The following is a 26,012-nucleotide window of genomic DNA, read 5'->3' as shown; positions in this document are numbered from 1 at the left end:
ATCTAAACAGGCCAGGTCTCCAGGATTTCCGTAAGTTATCATGCCAGAAGAGAAAAATGGTGGCTGCTGTTGCTGACCTTCTCCTGAAAATGCTAAATGCCTGGCTGCTGTGCCAGAATACAAGTGTGTGCATATGAGGACCATTTCACCAGCCCTACAGTTTATTACAAGCTAGGGAAGATTTGATGGGCAGAACCTTAAAGTGATACTAAAGTCTCATTTTTCTTTAGCTAAAAATAACAAACATGTTCCTTACCTGCTCTATGCAGTTGGTTTTGCACAGAGCAACCCGGATCCTCCTCTTCTCTGGTCTCTCTTCGGAGCTCCTGGCCCCTCCCTCCTGTTGAGTGCAGCTTGCTATGGAGAGCACCCAAGCTGCAGCTCCCTGTGTCCATTCAGACACGGAGCTGCAGCTGGTCCCACCCCCTCTCTCTCCTCATTGGCTGACTGACTTTGACAGCAGCGGGAGCCAATGGCACAGTGCTGCTATCTCAGCCAATGAGGAGGGGAGTCCCGGGCAGCCGAGAAACTCCTACAAAATCGCTGGATCGAGATGGACCTCAGGTATTAGTGGGGCTGCTGCACACAGGTTTTTTTAGCTTAATGTATAGAATGCATTAGGATAAAAAAAAAAAACCTTCTGCCTTTACAAGAACTTTAATAAGTTTAATAGTCAAACTCTAAAATAACACATAAAATGTGCTTCCTTATCAAAGTGGTTACAAATAGGATTGCTCTACATCTAGCAGTCTGTGACTAATCATTATCCTAATTACATCCTGACTTTTAATAGGAATGTATTTAGTATGCATTTTATTCTATAAATGTGTCCCCTTAAAAATGTTATCTAAATGACGTTTACATGATAAAGTTATTTGCAAATGAAAAAAAAAAAAAGGTGCTTTCTTCAATTTTGCACATTTTTTTTGTATGCAACATTGGAAAAATCAAAAGGAAAAGAATGAACTTTTTAACAGTTAAGGAATATTGGAATATATAAAAGAAATATTAATAAAAAAGCAGAAAAACAATAACCAAGGGGAGAAGGGGAGGAAGGAGTTAGTTAAGGCTGGTTACGGATAATAAAATGTGTTAAAATAGGAATACATTTTATATAAAAAAAAATAATGTTTACTGTAAGGTTTCTTTAACTGATGTTATAGGCAGGTCAAAGGTCACACCTTTGCTCTACAAATAAATACAATTTAACAATAATATATTTAATTATATAATATTTCCCATTGACACTTGCAGAAAACCTGCAAGTGTTACATAGGAGCACTTGTGTAACATTCTGACAGCTGTTCCTGCTTTGTAATACATAGCAATTCCTAGCTGTCATTTTGACAGCCAGTAGTTGCCAGTAATAGCGGCAGTGGTACCGGGGACAGGGGGAGAGGAGTTTAGGAGGCTACCTCTACATTTCTAGAAGGCTCCACTGCGCTACTAAAGTCATGGGGAGGGGCCAGGACGGAGCGATCAGCACAGAGCTGGGTTGTGGAGCTCTCACACCCCGCAGCACGCCGCACAGCCGTTTTTTCCTATGTTATGTTTGGTGCACATGAGCACCTTATAAATGTGAGTACCCCATGTGGGGATTGGATGTGATTTTAATAAAAGTATCCTACGGTATTATACTATATTAGCCTTTTTCTTTTATATGGTCTGATGTGAGTGGAGCCATAAAGAATCTAGTGTGGGAATCAGCTGTACCTAATACTGAGCCCAGGGGTGGCTCCAAAAGCGTGTATTGACACAATTAAAACCTGTGTCACACGCTCCAAGGTGAGCGCAATCACATTGGGGGTCACCAAGGCACTTCACAGCATGTTTTTCTTTGGGCACGTTTGATTCAAAACCGGAACTTTTTCTTTGAACCATCACCATTACACTGACTTTTATTTGAACTTGGTCACTTTATGTTACTGGATTGGAAGATTCTTTCACGGATGTGATTTGAACACTTTTATTAGGGCGATTATAGTTTCAATTCGCCCATGCATGTGATTGATTTACTCTGTTTGTGCTTTACGAATATATATATTGTTTAATTTTTTTTCTTTTTCATTTTAATCACAGTGGATCTACATATGTGTAACATTTTTTAGCATATACACCTTATTAGGAATGATTATATTTTAATCACTGTGGATTGTATATTTATCTTATTACGTTTTTCTATGCACATTGCACTTTGTGTTTTATTGCACTAGTTATTTGTTAGTGTGTTTGTTCATAGGATTCACACAGCAGGTGATCTTAGTAAGTGATCAGAGCTTTAGGATTCACACAGCAGGTGATCTTAGTAAGTGATCAGAGCTTTAGGCTCTATTTGATTTGCACTCTTTATTATCTATGATTTGTACTTAGATTTACAGTTATTCAGTTACACCCCTAGGCGCGGCGCATTTTTTTCATATATCATTTATCGCACGGTCATGAATACGTGATCTGCGCCTGCAGCCGGGTAGCTGTTTGGTTGAATTTCCATTAAGGCACTGGATAATTGTGGCTCGCAGGATTTTTTTCCATAATAATGTTTACTGTAAGGTTTCTTTAACTGATGTTATAGGCAGGTCAAAGGTCACACCTTTGCTCTACAAATAAATACAATTTAACAATAATATATTTAATTATATAATATTTCCCATTGACACTTGCAGAAAACCTGCAAGTGTTACATAGGAGCACTTGTGTAACATTCTGACAGCTGTTCCTGCTTTGTAATACATAGCAATTCCTAGCTGTCATTTTGACAGCCAGTAGTTGCCAGTAATAGCGGCAGTGGTACCGGGGACAGGGGGAGAGGAGTTTAGGAGGCTACCTCTACATTTCTAGAAGGCTCCACTGCGCTACTAAAGTCATGTGAACTTTATCACTAAGCAGATCAAGCAAATGGCTCCCTACAAAGTAAGCTACACAAGTAGCATTTTGTAGGAACCGATTGCACGGGAGTGGAGCATTGTGAAACCATGGGAGATCGACTGCTATTAAATGTGTGTGCAGCTTCCAAAGGCAGCCATTTGCTCTGGTGAGTGCCCAATTACTGCCAACAGCAATAAATCACCAGCCATTTCAGGAGCACAACTGAGCTGCTAAAATCTCTATCGTGGCTTTAGCCCGGTGGTCTTCAAACTGCAGCCCTTGCTTTTATCCAGCCATTGATGCATTATTCCCCTAACTGTCCGTAACATTGAGGTATAGTTCTTGCCACCGACACCAATGATGGGACACTAGTCTTCTCACTGACACCAATGATGGCACACTATTCCTCCCACTAACAATTATTGAGCACTATTCCTCCCAATAATACCAAAGATGGGGCATTATTTCTCCCACTGACTCCAATGATGGGGCACGGTTTCCCCCACTGCCACCAATGACGGGGCACTATTCTTCCCACTGCCACCAATGATGGGGCACTATTCCTCCCACTGACACCAATGATTGAGCACTATTCCTCCCACTAATATCAAAGATGGGGAACTATTTCTGCCACTGCCACCAATGATGGGGCACTATTCCTTCCACTGCCACCAATGATGGGGCACTATTCCTCCCACTGACACCAATGATGGGGCACTATTCCTCCCACTGACACCAATTATGGGGCATTGTTTAGTCCCACTGATGCTAGGACATTTTCCCCTCCCCCACACTGGCCACAGTCCCCCTCCCTAAAGTTTGAAGGACAGTAAACTGGCCCTTTGTTTAGAAAGTTTGGAGACCCCTGCTTTAGCCTAATGGGGTGACTTCTAGTATGTGGTTAAATCTCACGGTAACAAGAGATTAAAGCTCAGCCCTGCCTGTCCTTAGATACAGTGGATATAAAAAGTCTACAACCCCTGCAAAATTGTCATGTCTCCGTAATGTAAAAAAATGAGACAAAGATAAATAATTTCTGAACTTTTTCCTCCTTTAATGTGACCTATAAACTGTACAACTCAGTTGAACAACAAACTGAAATCTATCTTTTAGGCGCGGGAAGTAAAAATAAAACACAAAGTAATCTGGTGTGTGCACACCCTAAAACTAATACTTTGTTGAAGCCCCTTTTCATTGTATTACCGCACTCAGTCTTTTTGGGTATGAGTCTATCAGCATGGCACATCTTGACTTGGCAATATTTGCCCACTCTTCTTTGCAAAAAGACTCCAAATCTGTCGGATTGTGAGGGCATCTCCTGTGCACAGCCCTCTTCAGATCACCCCCCAGATTTTCAATGGGATTCAGGTCTGGGCTCTGGCTGGGCCATTCCAAAACTTTAATTCTCTTCTGGTGAAGCCATTCCTTTGTTGATTTGGATGTATGCTTCATTGTCATGCTAAAAGATGACGTTCCTCTTCATGTTCAGCTTTCTAGCAGAAGCCTGAAGGCTTTGTGCCAATATTGACTGGTATTTGAAACTGTTCATAATTCCCTCTACCTTGACGAAGGCCCCTGTTCCAGCTGAAGAAAAACAGCCCCTAAGCATGATGCGGCCACCACCATGCTTCACAGTGGGTATGGTGTTCTTTTGTTGGTGTGCAGTGTTTTTGCGCCAAACATATATTTTGGAATTATGGCCAAAAAAAAAGTTCAACCTTGGTTTTATCAGACCATAACACATTTTCCCACATGCTTTTGGGAGACTTCAGATGTGTTTTTGCCAAATTTACTTGAGCCTGGAAGTTTTTCTTGGTAAGAAAAGGCTTCAGTCTTGCCACTCTACCCCATAGCCCAGACATATGAAGAATACGGGAGATTGTTGTCACATGTACCACACAGCCAGTACTTGCCAGATATTCCTGCAGCCCCTTTAAATGTTCCTGTAGGCCTCTTGGCAGCCTCCCTGACCAGTTTTCTTCTCGTCTTTTCATCAATTTTGGAGGGACGTCCATTTCTTGGTAATGTCACTGTTGTGCCATATTTTCTCCACTTGATGATGACTGTCTTCACTGTGTTCCATGGTATATCTAATGCCTTGGAAATTCTTTTGTACCCTTTTCCTGTCTGATACCTTTTAACAATGAGGTCCCTCTGATGGTTTGGAAGCTCTCTGCGGACCATGGCTTTTGCTGTAGGATGCAACTAAGAAAATGTCAGGAAAGACCTACTAGAACAGCTGAACTTTATTTGGGGTTAATCAGAGACACTTTAAATGATGGTTGGTGTGTACTGACTCCTATTTAACATGAGTTTGAATGTGATTACCTTATTCTGAGCAAAGCTACATCCCCAGTTATAAGAGGGTGTGCACACTTTTTTTTTTTTACCCCCCCCAAAAAAAAAAAGATTTTCAGTTTGTTGTTTAACCTGACATTTTAGCAGGGGTGTGTAGACTTTTCATAGTCACTGTAACTCAAAACCAAAAAGAGCCAAGGTCTATGCAAAAAACAACTGTACTGAGGTGGGCAACGTCTCCAGGAAAATCCTGCTGTAGATGGGCACAGAGCGGAATACACATTTCTAGTTATGGTACCACCACCTCTCAATAAATAGACACAGTCAATGTGACGGTTTCAGACATCGCACAACCTCCAATCTCTTCTGTGGAAGTTAAAGCCGTATTAAACCCGAAACCAAAAATTTAATATATTGCAGTTTACCAATCATTAGATGTTGTGGCTGCATTTGTTTTCTTTTTTTTTTAGGCTTTTTTCACCTGGTGATCTGCATTAACACACCTCCTGTATTAGAGCGCCCCCACTCTGAATGAAGGAGCACAGCAGCACCTTTATACAGCAGCATTGTCTGTCTGGGGGAAGGGAAGTGTTAGATGTATTAGCAGATTTAGATACACTTGACAAATGAAATGAAACAAATGAAATAAAACAAATAAAAGCTAAAATCCAGATCAAACTGTATAAGCAGTAACAGCTAATAGTTTTGTTCCTTTAGGGATAAAGTTTTTACATGAATTAAAAAAAATGTGATCATTGCACAGTGAGGGAAAAAAGTATCTGATCCCCCTGCTGATTTTGTACATTTGCCTGCTGACAAAGAAATGATCGATCTATAATTTTAATGGTCGGTTTATTTTCACAGTGAGAGACTGAACAACAAAAAAAAAAAAAAATCAAGAAAAACGCATTTCAAAAAAATTGCATTTTAATGAGTGAAATAAGTATTTGATTCCTATCAGCAAGATTTCTGGCTCCCAGGTGTCTCTTATACAGGTAACGAGCTGAGATTAGGAGTACTCACTTAAAGGGAGTGCTCCTAATCTCAGTTTGTTACCTGTATAAATGACATCTGTCCACAGAAGCAATCAGATTCCAATCTTTCCACCATAGTCAAGACCAAATCATGAGAACGGTGAGGAATCAGCCCAGAACTACACTGGAGAATCTTTTCAACGATCTCAAGGCAGCTGGGACCATAGTCACCAAGAAGACAATTGGTAACACTACGTCGTGAAGAACTGAAATCCTGCAGTGCCTGCAAGGTCCCCCTGCTGAAGAAAGCACATGTACAGGTCCTGTCTGAAGTTTGTTAATGAACATCTGAATGATTCAGAGGAGAACTGGGGGAAAGTGCTGTGGTCAGATGAGACCAAAATCGAGCTCTTTGGCATCAACCCAACTCGCCGTGTTTGGAGGAGGAGGAATGCTGCCTCTGACCCCAAGAACACCATCCCCACCATCAAACATGGAGGTGGAAACATTATGCTTTGGGGGTGTTTTTCTGCTGAGGGGACAGGACAACTTCACTGCATCAAGGAGACGATGGACGGGCCCATGTACCATCAAATCTTGGGTGAGAACCTCCTTTCCTCAGCCAGGGCATTGAAAATGGGTCATGGATGGGTATTCCAGCGTTACAATGACCCAAAACACACGGCCAAAGCAACAAAGGAGTGGCTCAAGAAGAAGCACATTAAGGTCCAGGAGTGGCCTAGCTAGTCTCCAGACCTTAATCCCATAGAAAATATGTGGAGGGAGCTGAAGGTTCGAGTTACCAAACATCAGCCTCGAAACCTTGGAGAGGTACTGCAAAATCCCTCCTGAGATGTGTGCAAACCTGGTGGCCAACTACAAGAAACGTCTGACCTCTGATTGCCAACAAGGGTTTCTCCACCAAGTATGGGACAAATACTTATTTCACTCATAAAAATGCAACTCAACTTATAACTTTTTTGAAATGCTTTTTTCTGGATATTTCTGTTATTCTGTCTCTCACTGTTAAAAACAAAAAAACAGACCATTACAATTCTAGACTGATCATTTCTTTGTCAGTGGGCAAACGTACAAAATCAGCAGGGGATCAAAAACAGTGAGGGGAAAAAAGTAAGCACCCCTGTCAGTGGTAAATGGTTTGTCTCAACCCTGTAACTGATACATCTGCAGGAGAGCTTGGTTAAAAAACAACAGACTTATTGGCCGAATCGCCAGGTAAAAATGAAAGAAAACCTAAAAAAGAAAACAAACGCAGCCATCACATCTAAGAATTGTTAAGTTGCAGTATGATAAATGTCTACTTTTGGATTTAATACTTGCTTTAATGGGCTAGGTGCTATGTCCTAGCACAGCAACCTTCAAGCAGAATACATAAAGCTGGCTTCATACCGCTGCACTGCAGCAAACCAGTTCTAGTACATGGCATCCCAATGCATCTCGTCAGCACACCTTACATGGATAAGACAAACCATTAACTACTGGCAGGGGTGCTTACAATGTTTGGCTTTTATGTAAAACCTTTATCCCAAGAAGAAAAAAAAAAAAACGTTTTGCTGTAGCTGATTATAAAGTGTGAGCTGGAGTTTGGCTTCGATTTGTTAGTGGTTTTATCAGGGCTGGAAGGGATTTGTGTTGGGAGGGGGGATGGGGGAAGAGGATTTGTGTTAGGAATGGCGATTTGGGGTATTTGTGCTATAAAAGTAATATGGTAGAGGGGAATTTTTTTTTTTTTTTTGGGGGGGGGGGGGGGGATTTGTGCTAGTAGGGATGATTGGGTGGTATTTGTGCTAGGAGGGAAAATTTGTGGGTGGGTGGGGGCCATGTGCTAGGATGGGGGAGAGGAATTTGTGCTGGAAAGGTGGAAAAGGGGAGGGGGATTTGTTCCTGTAGGGGACAATTTGAGGGGTAGATGATTTGTGGTAGGAGGGAGATTTTATTTTTGGGGGGGGGGGGTTGGTGCTGGGGGCATATGGGGGGAGAGAAGGTTTGAGCTGGGGGAGGACAGGGGGGCAAAGATCTGTGCTGGGAGGGAGGATTTCAGCAGGGGGTGGATTTGTACTGGGAGAAGGGGGAACTTATGTTTAGGGGGGAGCATGCAGAATAGTGCTGGATACATAATGCTCATACATTATGGTGGGAGTGCGCAATTTTGCATTGTTCACCCTGACCTCTAGATGACCTTGTCCCGGCACTGGGTTTTATATCTACTAATACATTTAACATCTCTCTCCCTCCCAGATGGGCAATGCTGTTGTCTGCCGTGTCTCGTCTGCTCATTCCTCCACAATTGTGTCTCACTAATACAGCAGGAGTGTTACTGGCCAGATTACCAGGTAAAAACAGAGGGGAAAAAAGCCAAAGAAAAGAAAACAAATGTAGCCGTCACATCTTATGATTGGTAAGCTGCAATATAATACATTTTTGGTTTTAGGTTTAATACCGCTTTAACAAGCCTCTGTAATCTTGTATAAGGGACTTCATTTAGGCAATTCCTAGACATGTGCACTGACAAAAAATTAGTTTCATTCGTTTTTTTCGGAAATTGAAAATTCGTAAATTTGAAAATCCAAATATTCGAATTTCCGAATTTTTGAATTCCGAATTTCCGAATTCCGAATTTCCGAATTCCGAATTTCCGAATTCCGAATTTCCGAATTCCGAATTTCCGAATTCCGAATTTCCGAATTCCGAATTTTTGAATTCAGAATTTCCGAATTCAGAATTTCCGAATTTTTGAATTCAGAATTTCCGTATTCAGAATTTCCGAATTTTTGAATTCAGAATTTCCGAATTTTTGAATTCAGAATTTCCGAATTTTTGAATTCAGAATTTCCGAATTTTCAGAATTGGAAAATTCAGAAATTCGAAAATCTGAAAAGAAAGAAAATCAGTAAAATTTGAAATAACTAATAATAGATATTAAATTATAGGTATTGGAATGTCCTTTCAACTTTGGCTGTTTGTAAACGTAATGAATACAAATTTATCTGAAGTTACGAATTATCCGAAATAACGAATGCCGCATCTAAACAAATGGAACGGAACAAATGAATAATAAATAATAATAAAAAGGCTTTATTATTATTATTGTTATTTATTATTATTATTATTAGATTGTTACGTTCCATTCGTTTAGATACGGCATTCGTTATTTCAGATAATTTGTTCAAATACGTTCACTAACAGCCAAATTTGAAAGGAAATTCCAATACCTATAATTTAATAACTATTATTAGTTATTTTAGATTTTCGGGTTTTCGAATGTTCAGATTTTCATTCTTTTTTTTTTTTGGTTTTCAAATTACCGAAATTTTGAATTTCTGAAATTTCGTAAATTTGAAAAATTGGAAATTTGAAAAATTGGAAATTTGAAAAATTGGAAATTTGAAAAATTGGAAATTTGAAAATTTCAGAAATTTTGGAAATTTGAACATTTGGAAATTTGAACATTTGGAAATTTGAACATTTGGAAATTTGAACATTTGGAAATTTGAACATTTGGAAATTTGAACATTTGGAAATTTGAACATTTGGAAATTTGAACATTTGGAAATTTGAACATTTGGAAATTCGAACATTTGGAAATTCGAACATTTGGAAATTCGAACATTTGGAAATTCGAACATTTGGAAATTCGAACATTTGGAAATTCGGAAATGAATGAATTTGTCAAAATTCGTTAAACAAATTCGGAACTAAACGAATTGCACAAGTCTAATAATTCCCATAAGAGGAAAATCCTGAAAACATTACCTGCTTGGAGTACTGGTACTCAGCCATCATCTTCTTTCCAGAAAAACATCAGCTTGAGTCACATTTTTTACTGAGCTACACCTCCAGTTATTTTATGACACATTATGTTAAGTGGCTTCTACTTTTGGGCCGGTTTATACTTGCGGTTGGAGGGGGGGAGGGGGGTAGTAAAAACGTGTGGTTGAACCATGCTTTACTACCCCCCCAACCATATGCCACCCAGCAAAAATTATCCCTATCTCTTGAAGTGGGCAGTACCGAATGGGACCCATTCAACTGAAAAGGGGTGCCTTGCCACCGTGTGCAATGCAAGTGGATGCGGTGCACTGGCGCAAGGTTTAAGGGTTTAAAGCATGCATGGAGGAGGCAATGTTGCCTTCTCATCGCGCCACCAAATGCCCTCTGAAGAGCGATGCAACGCGGATAGCTCTTGTAAACGAGGCCTTTACTCAGATGTCACAAAGCAATGGTTTGGGTTAAAAACAAAATCTATGCTCTAGACATAAATATAGTTTATTCCTTGTAATTTAAAAGTATTCTGGCAATCTGTTAAAAGTGTTTACTGGTGCTCTGAGCAACATCATTTTGACCTTTACTCAATAATAAACCACAAATAATGATAATGTTTACATACCCACAATAGTAATATTTTATACAAACTAAGAATTTTATTTTTTGCCGTTTCAGCACTATATGTTTAACGCTTTAAAATTTGTATTTGCATACAACATAGGACATCCTTCAGCTGATTGCAATTCAATTAAAAAATAAAATAAAATTAATACAATTGCAAACTAGTAATTATAAGATCACAAAGAACTGAAATAACAGACGGGGAAGTCCTTGCTATGTGGCAATGCAAGAACTAGGAAGAGAGGACTATTTCTTTTTTTTTTTTCAAAGTGAAGTCATGAAAGAATCATGCCATTGCTGACCATTTCTTATGAAACCTCTTGCCAAGTGGAGGGGGCAGCAGAGCTGGGATTCGTGGGAAATGCTCTAATTTCTGTGCCCCCACCCCCATGGGAAGGTTTCTGGGTTCAAAAGAAATGCTGCAAACGGCCTGTACTTGCTATATATCTCATTGACTTTGCTGCATATAGATATCATCTCCCAAGCTAGAAAGCGGTATATACCAACCACCATGCTTCATTTTTTTAAACACACTTTTGCATTGTGATTACTTCCTTCAAAAAGATCCCTCAAACAAATTTGATGTATTTATAAAAAATATAGTCAGGTTGAAATCCACACAAATGGTGCTATTTGGTGATCATTCCATTGCTTTTGCCAAGGTTGCATAGAACCCTAGGGTTCCTCCAGAGGTTGTTAGGGCTTCCCTGAGACCGGAAAGTTATTTCAAGGGTTCCTCTGTGGTGAAAAGGTTGAGAAAGGCTGACCTATACCCTTCATTCTACCAGATGATTACTTAACCATTAGTGACTCAACTTTTTTTGTGAATATCCTATAAATTATAAAATAGTGTTATTTTAATTACATACTTTAAAGACATAATAAATGTGTACTGTAGACTATTTAGTCTTTACCCATAACCCCTGTGATCTGATATACAAGTGTACAAAATAATAGCTTTAGGTTAAATTGTGAGAAGAAAAGAAACGGATTGAATCCGTGCTTAGTGACTTGTGTTATGTATAAAAGTCAGCCTTTGTTTTATAATATCTGCCACTCGACCAGTCAACTGATACCTCTCACCAACAGCTCACTTTAGCAAACAGATCTGGGACTATCAACCCTTTTATGAGAGGTCTTCTGTATCAGCATGGATTCTTGGGTGACCCCCAAAGCCTTCTTTTATGAGAGGTCTTCTGTATCAGCATGGATTCCTGGGTGATCCTCAAAAACCTATTTTATGAAAGGTCATCTGTATCACCGTGGATTACTGGGTGATCCCCAAAGCAATCTTTTATGAAAGGTCATCTGTATCACCATGGATTATTGGGTGATCCCCAAAGTCCTCTTTTATGAAAGGTTTTCTATATAAACATGGATTCCTAGGTGATTCCCAAAGACCTCTTTTATGAAAGGTCTTCTGTATCACCATGGATTACTAAGTGATCACCAAAGACCTCTTTTATGAAAGGTCTTCTGTATCACCATGGATTCCTGGGTGATCCCCAAATTCCTCTTTTATAAAGGGTTTTCTTTATCAGAATGGATTCCTGGGGGATCCCCAAAAACCTCTTTTATGAACGGTCTACTGTATCAGCATGGATTCTTAGGAAAAGTCTTCAGTATCACCATGGATTCCTGGGTGATTTCCAAAGACCTCTTTTATGAGATCATTTTTTTTAATTTTAATTAACATGCACAGTAGTGGACCCCAATATTTCCAACCCAAGTCCATATGATGCAGCCCTCTTGTGTCTGCACATCATAGTATCCATGGCCACATAGAATATAATGAAGGGCAAGATGGTGGGAATAGGTGTTTGAAGCCACGGACAAAAAACAAAAACACAAAAAAAAAAAAGCTCTAGCTTTGAACTGATGGAGATCAAATCCAGAATGCAGCCTGAAGTCTGGTCCAGCTCCATGAACCTCTTTTGTGGAGCATATTTAGCAATGCAGTACGTTACAGGTTATGTCAAGCAGAAATCCTTGAAAATCATCCACTGCCTGTCAAGTTTTGGCATGAAATGGATCAATGCCATTAAGATAGCACCATAGCCAGAAGTGGGCGATCTGGACTCCACTGGCACCGGTCACTCCATGTTGAGCAGGTGATGGCACTTCTTAAAAAAACATGGTCAGCCTGCTAGCATACACGTCCGGCAACAAAACTGAATGAAGAGCTTCCGCTCACAGAGCTTGCTGGACTTCACCATCTCACAGAACATCTCGTCCGCTGATCCGGATAGAAGAGAACAGAAGACAAGTCATTGAATAAACAATCTACTGATCTAGAAAAGGGTTTTCCAAAGCACCATTAATGATGTGAACCTACACTGGGGAAGGGGCTGACGACAAATTAAAAGCAAGACTAAACTGTGGAGGTACTCTGTTTATCTGAAATCTCAAGGCTTGTTCACACCATATTTGTTTTTCTACACACCATTGAACATTTGGTGTGAACAAACAATTGTTATTTACAAGACTTGCTTACACAATACATGTGTGGCGGTGTGCAGAAAAGTGCATCTCAATGGACATGGTACGAACAAGCCCACTGCAGAGGAACATGCTCGTTACTCCTGCTATGCATCAGAGGCAACAAGAAGTCCTGGGGACTTGGCCTACATTCCATCAGGTATGGATATTTTTACATAATTACATTGGTCCAGCTTGGACCTATGTAACTTAAGCATATACCATACCTGTGGGATCCATCTAGAAGCTGGAGAACACTGTAGTAGACACCCCCTACACACTACAGTGGTCTCCACTTGCTTCTGGGTCCCATGCCAAGCTGCTGTCCTGTGAACACATGTTGTTGGCCACTCAGCACAGGCGCCATTCAGAAAATGCTTTGAATTTGATGACCTAGAGATGATTGTACCTTGGCCAAATAGAGGTTTTGCCCAGTATCAGGAATCCCTGAACCATAAAGAGTTTAGGTGTGTAAAAAATTTAGAGAAGAAATTAGAGAGCGATGGAATAAATAAGAGGAAGGTAGGGGGAGAATGGGGTAGTAAGGGTGTTCAAAACGAAATGGAATTGGACTGGTGTAGGCCACATAGAGCCTAGAGCTGTGCCCCTAATCTAAGTTAAAGGTTAAAAGGTCCATAAAGAGTCAATAAAATCTATAGGGAGGTAGTATGCCATCCATAGGGTTCATATCTTTTTTTGAATCAGGCAATTTTACCATGAAGGATGACCAAAGTTTCTAATAAACAGAGTACCAAGCTATTTTTTGGGGGGGCTGTAGGAGTACTACACCACCAGGCTTTCACCAGGGATTAAACCAAACATCAGTGTAAACTTGACACTTCAGCGAGCGTCCAGAATTTACAAGGAAGCTTGCCATAAAACGTACACGTGCCATGACCACTCTGCAACGCGGACTAAATAGTTAAAGCGGTGCAGCCCTCCTCAGATCGGGGAATCTTGTATTGCACAAAGAAGAAAAAAAAGGGTGCAAACACCTAGTGCATTATCTCCAGCACTTTATTAAAATATAACAATACAAATTATACTCACAAGCAAAAATGGAATGGTCATTGTTCCAAGGAAGGGGACCAGTCCCCCAAAACAAGTCAGCTGGTTCCATCATCCGCGTAATTCCATGAGGTTGGAGGGCGGACTTCTGGACAACATTCTTGAAACGCAAGCCATTCCATTTTGTTTTGCAAGTATAATTTATGTCTTATCTTTTAATAAAGCGCTGGAGATAATGCACCAGGAGTTTGCGCTTTTTTTTTTTCAACCAGAATTTGCCTAGCAATGTTAAAAAACGAAGGTCAGGAGGTTTAAATTGGTCTTTAATGCAATCTGAGGGTTGGAGTATGAGAAGGGCTTTGTGTGGATTCTTAGGGATGCTATTTCCCAGAAAAGTATAAATGAATTGTTAGAAATGTATCCAAAATCTTTAGATTATAGGGCAGTCCCACCAAATGTGTATTAGGGTTCCCACCTCACTAGAGTCCCTAAAGAATATGTTTGAGGCACCCTGGGAAAATGTTGCCTGAGAGATAACATACAACACCAGTGTTAACATCTTTTTGTTGGCTTTGTTAAATAAAATTTACTGAACCGTGCATAGTTGTGTTCAATATCTGAGACCACCGTTTTAGGTTTAGGGGATTGCCAACATCTCTTATCCAGTATGGTATATATAGCAGCGATGGCAGACCTTGGCACCCCAGATGTTTTGGAACTACATTTCCCATGATGCTCATGCACTCTGCAGTGTAGTTCAGCATCATGGGAAATGTAGTTCAAAAACATCTGGGGTGCCAAGGTTCACCATCACTGGTATATAGGTTGGGGGTATAAAGGTCACATTGAAGAAGGGAGCCACAGATCAGAGAGACAATGAATTTGGCTAGGGGGTTATCAAAAGCAAGTGTTCTGAAGGGGGTTGAGGGTCATAGGAGAGTTTATATGTTTAAGGGTAGAGTGCACATAATTCTTTATTTGCAAGCAAAAACAGATGTCCGAAGAGGGCGCATGGTATTTTAGTGAAGAAAACCTAAGTATGCCACGCACAGTGGGTAAATCGTACACCCTTCAAAGACCAGCGTTAATTCACCAAATAAACTACAGGTTTCCTCATACCCTAGGAGGAAAGATGTGTTATTAGTAATGGTTGCAAGGGGCAGGTGGAGAGTAAGCAATTTGCCAGATTATTAATGCAGTTACACATTTTTTAATCTTTAAGCACTTACGGAACGCCCGCCGTCATTATGCGGCAACTGTTTGAAGATGAATACCGTTGTTATGGCAGCAGATAGCTGCCATAACCCCAGTATCCTCTTCTTCAGTGGGTGGTCCGCTTTCAGATAAAAGTGGTCTCTGCGGCGGATTCTCCACAAGATCACTTTTATCGGGAGCCGGAGATGGCCCCCCCTCCCGCACTCGGGTGGTCTCTGTCACTTACCGGAGCCGCCGGTAGGAGCGGAGACAATCGGGTCTTCTCTCCTGTTTGGCTGGCTGCCAAGTGAGGGGCAGATGGCGCCCACTCGGCTCCATAGCATTGACTGGCGGAAGTGACGTCAAACGTCGCTTCCGCCCAATGCTCTTGAAGGAGAATTTTTTTTTTATTGCATTTTAGTGTAAATATGAGATCTGAGGACTTTTTGACCCCAGATCTCATATTTAAGAGGTCCTGTCATGCTTTTTTTCTATTACACGGGATGTTTACATTCCTTGTAATAGGAATAAAAGTGACAGAATTTTTTTTTTAAAAGGACAGTGTCAAAAAAATAAATAAAAAGTAAAATAAATAAGAAAAATAAAAATGAAAGTGCCCCATCCCGCCGAGCTCACGCGCAGAAGCAAAAGCATACGTGAGTAAAGCCCGCATATAAAAACGGTGTTCAAACCAAACATATGAGGCATCGCCACGATCTCCCCTGTAGCTCAAAACTGGTAACCTGTAGAAATTTTTAAACGTCACCTATAGAGATTGTTAAGGGTAAAAGTTTGTCTCCATTACATAAGCGGGCGCAATTTTGAAGCGTGACATGTTGGGTATCAATTTACTCAGCGTAACATTATCTTTCACAATATAAAAACAAATTGAGCTAACTTTACTGTGGTCTTATTTTTTAATTCAAAAAAAGTGTATTTTTTCCAAAAAAAGTGCGCTTGTAAGACCTCTGCACAAATACGGTGTGACAGAAAGAATTACAATGATCGCCATTTTATTCTCTAGGGTGTTAGAAAATAAATATAATGCTTGGGGGCTCTAAGTAATTTTCTAGCAAAAAAAAAAAGAAAAAAATTATTTTAACTTGTAAACAGAGTCTGAAAAATAGACCCGGTTCTTAAGTATGGGATTTGTTATGTTTGCAGAACTTAGTGGGTGTCCACAAGATGTTATCTATTGCTAGTGGCACAGCTGGGCACACTTCAATGCTAACCCATAGTGGGATGTTGGTGGTGACCTGGTAGAAGACTAAAGGGGCTATTTGTACAGCCTGGTAATAAATAGCAATGTGTGGGACAGGTAGCAACCCACACACCCCCTTCAGATTTTAATTGAAAAAAATATATATATATTTTTTTTAAGAGAGTCTGGGTCTAATGTCATTCCATATGAATTTTAAGAACGTTTGCTTGATTGACCACAAGACACAATGGGGATTGGGAGTGTTCTGAAAGAGTCAAGAGAGCAATGTTATAGTCAAGGCCCTTAACCCACTTGGCCAAGACATTTGTCATTTCTTCCAGGTCTCTAAATTTGATAACCTTCATCTCAGTGGGAACGAGTAATTTGCAGAGTAAAAGGGACTCCTATGAAGATGTACGAAAGTAGCGGAGATGGGCTTTCCCCCACCGATATGGGAAATTATCTTTAAGGGTAAGTGTTATAAAAGATAGCTCCCAGTGTTACTGATCTGAAAGCCCAAAGTGGTAATAAATTAGTTGGGGGTCTTAATGAGGATCAGGCGCAATGTAGTAGAGTTAAGGGTCACATCAACAGCAAGGAAACACAACTTTGTTGGTTTTCAGCTACATTTGGTCCTTGAGTGTTGCAAGCAACTCAATCACTAGGACAAACAGTATGGGGGAGAGGGGGGCATAACTGCCTTGTGCCTCTTAATAGGGAAGAGATAGGATCTGAGTCCCGTGTATTAAACAAATGCACTTTTGACCATCATATAGAGTTTGTATCCATGTAAAAAAAAAAAAAGGGCACCTAATCTCCACTTAGGACAAGAACTATGGCCAAGCAAGGCTATCAGGGGCACTTAGTCCATGGATAACAAAGTAAAATTCCCATGCCATTAAGGGGCCCCATCAGGGTTGCCAGCCTCAAAACCAGGGACAGTATGTAAAAATCTGTGTTTTTTAAAAAATCCCAAGATTATAGCTGCCCCGCCTCTCCAGTACCTTATCAGTGTGTGTATGTGTATATATTGTGTGTCTGTGTGTGTATACTGTATATGTGTACTGTGTGGCCCCATAATCTCCTATTGCCCAGGGGCCCCCTAATCTTCTCCTATTGCCCGGGGGCCTCATGAGTTGCCAGTCCGCCCCTGTAATTGTCACTACCATTCCAGATACTCACCATTGTTACACGTATGATTCGTAACACAGGATCCACTGAGCAGACTGTAGCCCTCTTTGCACCGGACACAATTCTTGCCTGTGGCTTCACACATCAAACAGTTTTCTTCACATCTGGAAACCAGGATTTCAGATAAGTACTGACCATACTGTGCTTTGGTAAGGATAACCTTATACAAATAGGCCGCCAAGACAACAGTTAGAGGTTCAGGAAGACTGTTGGGTAGCTTACCTCCGGCAAACTTTGTGAGGCAGCCCAGGAATGTCTTCTGAGTAAAAGCCCAGGCCGCACATTGGTAAACATCGCCAGTCGTGAAGATGGTAATCTTTGGAGCATTGAGTACACTGGTCCTTCCCAGTTCCTGAAGAATACAAAAGAGGATAGACCACTGAGCATATAATCATGGGCAATGGTGGTACATGCATTTACAGTTGTCAGTTTTTATAAAATCACAACAACCTATCTTTAAAGTGATTGCAAAGGATTACATTTTTTTTTTTTTTTTTAAATAAACATGGTATACTTACCTGCTCTCTACAATGGTTTCGCAGAGCAGCCCAGATCCTCCTTTTCTAGGGTCCCCTCAGGAGCTCCTGGCTCCGCCCCCTATAGTAAACTACTTGCTTGCTGCTCACTCGTGCGGGCTTGCTCCCAAGGCAGCGCTGTGTGTCCATACACACAACACGGTTCGGCCTTGTCCCCCATGCTCTCCTCAATGGCTCCCACTCTCGTGCACAGCACTGGATTGAGCTCAGATAAGTATAAGGGTTTTGGGGGGGGATGGGGAGCTGCATGCAAAAGGTTTTACTCCTTAATGCATAGAATGCATTAAAGTGATACTAAACCCACAACAGTAAAATCAGTCTGTATATGCAGTAAAGCATGCTTGTTATACTCACTGTGGAACCTAAGGGGTTGATCCTGTGCATTGTGTAAAACAGTTGTTTGATCCTGTCTTCCCTGATCCTCCCCTCCTTCCACTGTGCCCAATCTACCTGCTGAAAGAACAGAGCCTTGGGGGCAAGCTGCACATATGCTCAGTTTGGTGTGGATTGCTAGAGATTTTTTTTTCATGTATTCAGCACAGGGCCAATCAGCCCTGTCCAGACACAGGGTCAGGGGTCCTGCAGCCTCATAGGACAATCGGGGGATAATAAACTCCTCCTACAAGCTTTAACCAGACACTGATAGATGTCACAAGACTGCTATATACTGCTAATGAGAAAAGCTATTTAGCAGTTTATATTTATTAAATAATTGCATTTCCGTGTACTGTGGGAGACCAGATATAGTGAATGCAGGGTCCTGGGTTTTGCCTTTAGAACCACTTAGTTAAAAGTTGCAAACACTTTTTAAACAATGGATAACGTACCAGGATAGTACATGGTTACCCTAACAAATATCTAATTAGTTACATAGTTACATAGTAGGTGAGGTTGAAAAAAGACACAAGTCCATCAAGTCCAACCTATGTGTGTGATTATGTGTCAGTATTACATTGTATATCCCTGTATGTTGCGGTCATTCAGGTGATCATCTAATAGTTTCTTGAAGCTATCAATGCTCCCCGCTGAGACCACCGCCTGTGGAAGGGAATTCCACATCCTTGCCGCTCTTACAGTAAAGAACCCTCTACGTAGTTTAAGGTTAAACCTCTTTTCTTCTAATTGTAATGAGTGGCCACGAGTCTTATTAAACTCTCTTCTGCGAAAAAGTTTTATCCCTATTGTGGGGTCACCAGTACAGTATTTGTAGATTGAAATCATATCCCCTCTCAAGCGTCTCTTCTCCAGAGAGATAAGTTCAGTTAATTGGCTGCGTGGCTTTCTTTGTAGCTAGATCAGCCATTCTCAACCAGGGTTACTTGGGTTGTGACTGATTGACTCATTTGATGGTGCCTTCATAGTTCCAGGGCCAACTCCACTTGGCAAAAGTAGCAGCAAGACACCAATGATCTCTTATAGTTGTCTGTAAGGGTGGCCTTCTTCCTACTGACCACAAATGCAAGGGGCATTTTTCCCCACTAGGCCACAACGGACCAGTGGATTTTGGCTGGGGTTTCAAGACCTCAAAATTATTTTAGGGGTTTCTCCGGTGTACAAAGTTTGGGAAAGGCTGAGCTAGAGACATGAGACACATTGGAGTCGATTTACTAAAACTGGAGAGTGCAAAATCAGGGGCAGCTCTGCATAGAAACCAATCAGCTTCCAGTTTTTTCTTTTTTCTTTCTTTTTTTGTCAAAGGTTAATTGAACAAGCCCGAAGTTAGAAGCCGATTGGCTACCATGCACAGCTGTACCAGATTTTGCACTCAAGTTTTAGTAAATCAACCCCATTGACTGGCTGGCTGTGCCAGATCTATCCCACTAAGAAGAAAGCCAAACAGCTGTGAAGGCACCAGGGCACCAACCTAAGAGTCCGCCACTGGGGCTAATTATCTAGGACTAATCAGGAATTCAAGAGGTTAATTTTCAGTTTAACATGAAGCAAAGTTTTATTTAGGAACATTGCTAACTTGCTACCAAATGACAAGTCTCACACACTAATATTAATTTATAATAGGGATAAAAAAATAAAGTGACCTTCATATGAGTGGTGCTCAGTTCTCTAAAAGCTGCATTTTAAGAAACCGCCTCCATCACTTAACACTTCAAAAATTTCCTGAAAGATTGTATAGAGGAAAAACAGCAGCAAATTCTCCACTCATGTGATGTCATCGCACTGCCAAAGCAATGTAGAGTATGTACAGGGCATCAAGGATCCTCTTGTCTGAAAATGAGCCTGTGGTTCTAATATAAATCAGCTAAAGCCTTGCATTTACACTTTCATCCCAGCTGTAATGCAGTAAAATCTAGAAAACACCTCTGTGCTTTTCTAACATCGAATAACATCACGGGCCACCGGGCCACCCAGACACTTTCTAATCTGGCCTGTGTGTGTGGCAAAGCCACAGGGCAGAGAGGTTCTTCTGCCTGCCGTGTTAAGGAACTATGCTGGAAAAACAACAACACAACACTAAAATATTCATTTACGTCAATATTGAACCTGCCAAGTTAACTCCACTAATCTACAACGGAAACAGCTTGGTATCACTTGCACATCACTATAAATCCACATCCTAATTAATAAGGAATTTAATTTTCAGTGATGAACATATTCTGGAAGAGGGTCCAGGCACTCTTATTCTGCTATTTCTGGAAGAAATGGGACCAGAAGCATACAACACTATATTTCAAAACAAAAAACAAATAAAAAAAAAAGACGCATTTAACAAAATACATTTTTATTAGACATTAAAATAATTGTTTAAAAAAATGGTATTAAGTAAGTATCCCCAATACAGATCTGCATTAGTAGTAACATCACCAGTAACCAAAATACAAGATCATTCAAGCAAGCATCAAAAGTATTTCCACCGGTCATGGGTGTGAACATTAACAGTTTGCAAACCACATACTGTATAACCAATAAAAATTAATGTTAAGAACAGTGGAATGAGGACCAGATGTCCAGCCTTCCAACGGGACCAGATGTCCAGCCTTCCAACGGGACCAGATGTCCAGCCTTCCAACGGGACCAGATGTCCAGCCTTCCAACGGGACCAGATGTCCAGCCTTCCAACGGGACCAGATGTCCAGCCTTTCAACGGGACCAGATGTCCAGCCTTCCAACGGGACCAGATGTCCAGCCTTCCAACGGGACCAGATGTCCAGCCTTCCAACGGGACCAGATGTCCAGCCTTCCAAAGGACACAAGTGCCTTATAGTTAAAGTGGTTGTATAATAAGGCTTACCTGTAGGTAAAATGAATATCTCCTAAACCTATACGGTTTAGGAGATATTCACTTTGCATGCAGCTGCTGACTACAGTGGCGCATGCAATGTGAATGCCCGGCTGAAGGTCCAGCAGATGCTGCAGGACCTTACCGGGAAGACGACTCCCGTGCGCATGCACGGGAGTGATGTTATCATTGCTCCGGCCACTCACAGTGGCGGAGCCACGAACCCGGAACAAACACAGAGGGCAAAATGTCAGCTCTCTCGGCGTGGACCGGGCTGCGATACGGGGACTTCGTTCTAAGGTAAGTATTTCATAATGAGCTAGTATGCGGTGCATATTAGCTCATTATGCCTTTGCCTTTACAGGGTTGTTTTTTTTCCTGACATGTGCAGGTTTACAAGCGCTTTAAGCCTGGTAGATATGTGCACTGCTGAAAAATTTGTTAGTTTTCGTTTCATTAGATTTTTTTTTTTTTCGGATCATTCGTTATGATTAAAATTCGTTATTTTGAATAAATTTGGAACTTCGAAAAAATTAGAATTCTTTATGTTCCATTTGTTGCGGTATTCGTGAATCCGAAATAATAACTATTAAAAGGTATTCAAATTTCCTTTCAAATTTGGCTGTTTATGAACAAATACGAATATATCTGAAGCTATGAATTATCCGAAATAATGAATGCCACATCTAAATGAATGGAACGCAACAAATGAATAATAAATAATAGTAAAAAGTTTACTATTATTATTTATTATAAATTGGATTATTTATTAATTCATTACATTCCCTTTGTTTAGATGCAGCATTCGTAACTTTGGATACAAATAATTAATAGCTATTATTAGTTAGTTATTATTTCGGGTTTTTGTACTTATTTTCGTTCTTTGAATTTTTGGATTTATATTCTTATTTTCCGATTTTCGACTTTCCAAATTTTCGGAAAAGTTCGTTAAACAGGTTTCCATTAATTAGAATATTTCCGAATTAACAAAATTGTTGAATTCCGTCTAAAAACGAATTCAGAGCTAAACGAATGTCTAAAGCCCAGTGCATCTGTATACTTAGTTGAATACACAGTATACAACTACAGTAAACAGTAGTTCATAGGAGTACCTTTTGAAGGTTTGGACATCTGATCCTCATTCAACAGCTATTAACCATATTTTTTACTGGTTATGTGTGGTTTGCAATTTGTTGATGTTCGCACCTGAAACTGGTGTAAATTCATTTTTTTTTAAATCAAGAAAAGTTTATTGAAGTGAAAAAAAACATACATCTACTTATACAGTACATACATCTCCATAACAGTTATTCCCTAAAATAATAGGTATAGGATTCATTAGACATTTAAACTATATAGCACAATGTCAGAGAAATCCAATTCGTTCTGTAGTGGAAATAAAATAAAACTAAAACACAGAACAAAGAGAATGTCTAAACTACTTTGTAATTGTTACCTGGCCTTACGTATAAGAGTATCTTCAACAACAGAGTCGGTACTCTACCCCTGAAACTCATCCTGTCTGATCATGGCTATACACATGTAGCACCCTCTTTCTAAAAGTAGGGCTACAGGTACATTTAGTTGTGCCGGGTGGTAGCCAGCCTGGCTAATTTGTAGTGTTTAGTGGTCAAATGACTTCTGTTCTAAATCCTATTCAGTTGTGGCTTCTCCCTTTTGTCAGTAGGTGGCACTGTTGCCTTTGACATTAGTATGATAAGCTACAGTACATTCAGGTTAAGGATAAGCATACTTTTCTCAGCCAATCAGATTAGCTGCTATGAATGCTGGAAAAAGCTATTTAATGAAAAGACATCAGGTGATCAGGGTTTGTCTTCCTGCATAGGGCTGCAGCCTGGGTGAATGTGTGTACAGTTTCTGGCTGCTAGGCCTGAAGCCTATCCAGGTGGTGTTTATCCACGTGGCCTATCCACGTGTTTAAGTCTCTGCTAAGAAAAGCCTGCCAAAGATCCGGAAACGATTCTGAAAGGGGTGGAGTTCTAGAGAAGCACCAGAGGTGACTCTTCATGGATCGGGGATCCATGAGGTGGCTGGAAGAGCTTCAGGAGAACTCTTGCAAATAATTCAGTACAATGCAGTGAGTAAAGCTCAGTTACTAGAGGAGACAGCCTATTCTACAAAGTACAGATGTGCTGGTTCAGCTTTAAAGGCTCTTTTTCCTGTACTGTTGTCTATCTTATCTCACCTATTTTTGTGTAAGGAGTCTGACAATCTGCCTGTTCATTATTAAGGGTGTCATGTGCCCTATCCCCTCCTTCCCAAAATTTTCCTGTTTGAGAAATAAACTTTTCTCTTCTTTAAAGAATAAAAGTGACTGGTTCCCAGCTTTCTTTCTTGGTCATCACCCACCATGCCCAATACCCTGCAACCCTGAGGCTCAGGCTCCCGGAAAATCGAGGTAGGCGCTACACACATTTAGCCCTGTAGAAGTCTCTCTTTGATCAGTTGCTGTGGTGCTAGGCCTGGGATATCAAACCATGGCTGCCACAGTTTAATAATGATAGGTACATTTCTATGCAGATAAGTGAACTTTTCCCTAATCAGCATGTGACCTTCAATATCGGGCTATCAAGTTACGAGCCACATACAGTAATGTCAGTACTGCTGAATGGCCTTGTGGAGTGAGGCTCGATTCACATCTCTGCATGTTGCTTTTGAGCGTTTCGTGTTTTTTCCTCCCATTGTTCTTGGGGAGATAGGTTACTGTCTATGGTTAGAAGACATGCGCAGAAAAAAAAAAGATTTGATTTGTCTAGTTTCGATTAGTTATTTCATTTTATATAGTTTTCGGAATTCGTGATTCATATTTTCCGAATTCGGTCGAAGTTTGGAAAATTCGAATCGATTCAAAATCGTTTCAAATTAAATTCCATTCGAAATTGGATTTATTCTATTCAAAGCTTGGAAGATGGTTATATTCTTTCTATTCCATTCTATACTATTTTTTTTCATTTTTTTTTATTCTATTCTTTTATTTTCTGTTTTATTCTTTTATATTATAGTCTATTCAATTCAAATTGATTGTATTCCAATTTCGGAAAACGGTTCTATTCTTTTCTATTGTCTATTCTATTTTATTTTCTATTCAAATGTGTTCTATTAAAAATATGAATTTCGTAAGATGGTTATATTTTCTATTCTATTGTTTCAATCTATTCTAAGCTATTCTTTTCTATTCGAATTCAAATTTATTATATTCTTATTTTGGGAAATGGTTATATGCTTTCTATTCTATTGTTTTTTTGAATTCCATTATTTTATTTTTCTATTCTACTGTTTTTTTTAAATTCTATTCAATTCTTTTAGATTCTATTCTTTTATATTCTAATTTGAATTTACTTGATTCAAAAATCGGAAGGTGGTTATATTCTATTCTTTTTTTTTTTTCTAGTCTATTTTATTCTCTTAGAGCCCTTTCACACTGGGGCGGGGGCAGCGGTAAAACGCCGTTATTATTAGCGGCGTTTTACCGTCGGTATGCAGCCGCTAGCGGGGCGGTTTTACCCCCGCTAGCGGCCGAGAAAGGGTTAAATACCACCGCAAAGCGCCTCTGCAGAGGCGCTTTGCCAGCGGTATAGCCGCGCCGTCCCATTGATTTCAATGGGCAGGAGCGGTAAAGGTGCAGTATATACACACCGCGCTCCTTCACCACTCCGAAGATGCTGCTGGCAGGACTTTTTTTACCGTCCTGCCAGCGCATCGCTCCAGTGTGAAAGCCCTCGGGGCTTTCACACTGGAATGAAAGTAGCGGCACTTTCGGGTCGGTTTGCAGGCGCTATTAGCGCAATAGCACCTGCAAACCGCCCCAGTGTGAAAAGGCTCTTAGGAAATTTGAAAACTAGTCCAATTTGATTAGAAAACTATTTGAATTCAAATTTCGTCCGAAATGTTGTTTTATTTTTAATTTGTTTAAATTTGTTACTATTGTAACCTATTCAAATTCTTTTATATTCTATTCTTTTATATTCTAATTTGAATTTACTCTATTCAAAATGTGGTTATATTCTATTTTTTTTTCTATTCTATTTTATTCTCTTCTCTTAGGAAATTCGAAAACTAGTCCAATTCGATTTGAAAACTATTTGAATTCAAATTTTGTCCGCAATGTTGTTTTGTTATTTTGAATTTGTTTAAATTTGTTACTGTTGTAATTTGGAAATTCGGATACATCCGAATTTCTAAATAACGTAAAATTTGTCTGAATTTTAATTTGGAATGAAACGAACCGCACATGTCTGATCAAGTCTCTTTTCAGGGTATTTCCTGAAATTGCATTTGATTTGTGAGGCTCAGGTTAGAAAGTTAGCCATTTCATTCTATGGATAAATCACAAGGACAAACATTTAAAACTAGTCCTATTGGATTCGATAACTAGTCCCATTGGATTCGATAACTAGTCCCATTGGATTCGATAACTAGTCCCATTGGATTCGATAACTAGTCCCATTGGATTCGATAACTAGTCCCATTGGATTCGATAACTAGTCCCATTGGATTCGAAAACCAGTCCGATTCGAAAACCAGTCCGATTCGAAAACCAGTCCGATTCGAAAACCAGTCCGATGCGAAAACCAGTCCGATGCGAAAACCAGTCCGATTCGAAA

General features: G+C 40.1%; 1 protein-coding gene across 1 annotated transcript in view; it reads right to left on the bottom strand.

Annotated features, from left to right (window-relative positions):
- Positions 1 to 9,881: 9,881 nt before the first annotated feature.
- The window catches only part of PCSK6 (proprotein convertase subtilisin/kexin type 6), a 338,484-nt gene continuing 322,353 nt past the window's right edge, over positions 9,882 to 26,012 (bottom strand). The window contains exons 19-21 of the mRNA XM_073618353.1: positions 17,839 to 17,968; positions 17,608 to 17,720; positions 9,882 to 12,780 (exon numbers count right to left, since the gene is read on the bottom strand). Coding sequence (XP_073474454.1) covers positions 12,683 to 12,780; positions 17,608 to 17,720; positions 17,839 to 17,968 — 341 coding nt within the window. The 3' untranslated portion in view covers positions 9,882 to 12,682. The remainder of the gene's footprint in view (positions 12,781 to 17,607; positions 17,721 to 17,838; positions 17,969 to 26,012) is intronic.

Source organism: Aquarana catesbeiana, linkage group LG03 (assembly GCF_042186555.1).
Source record: "Aquarana catesbeiana isolate 2022-GZ linkage group LG03, ASM4218655v1, whole genome shotgun sequence".
NCBI lineage: Eukaryota > Metazoa > Chordata > Amphibia > Anura > Ranidae > Aquarana > Aquarana catesbeiana.
The sequence above is the reverse complement of the archived record's forward strand: the minus strand, read 5'-3'. Positions and strand labels throughout refer to the sequence as shown.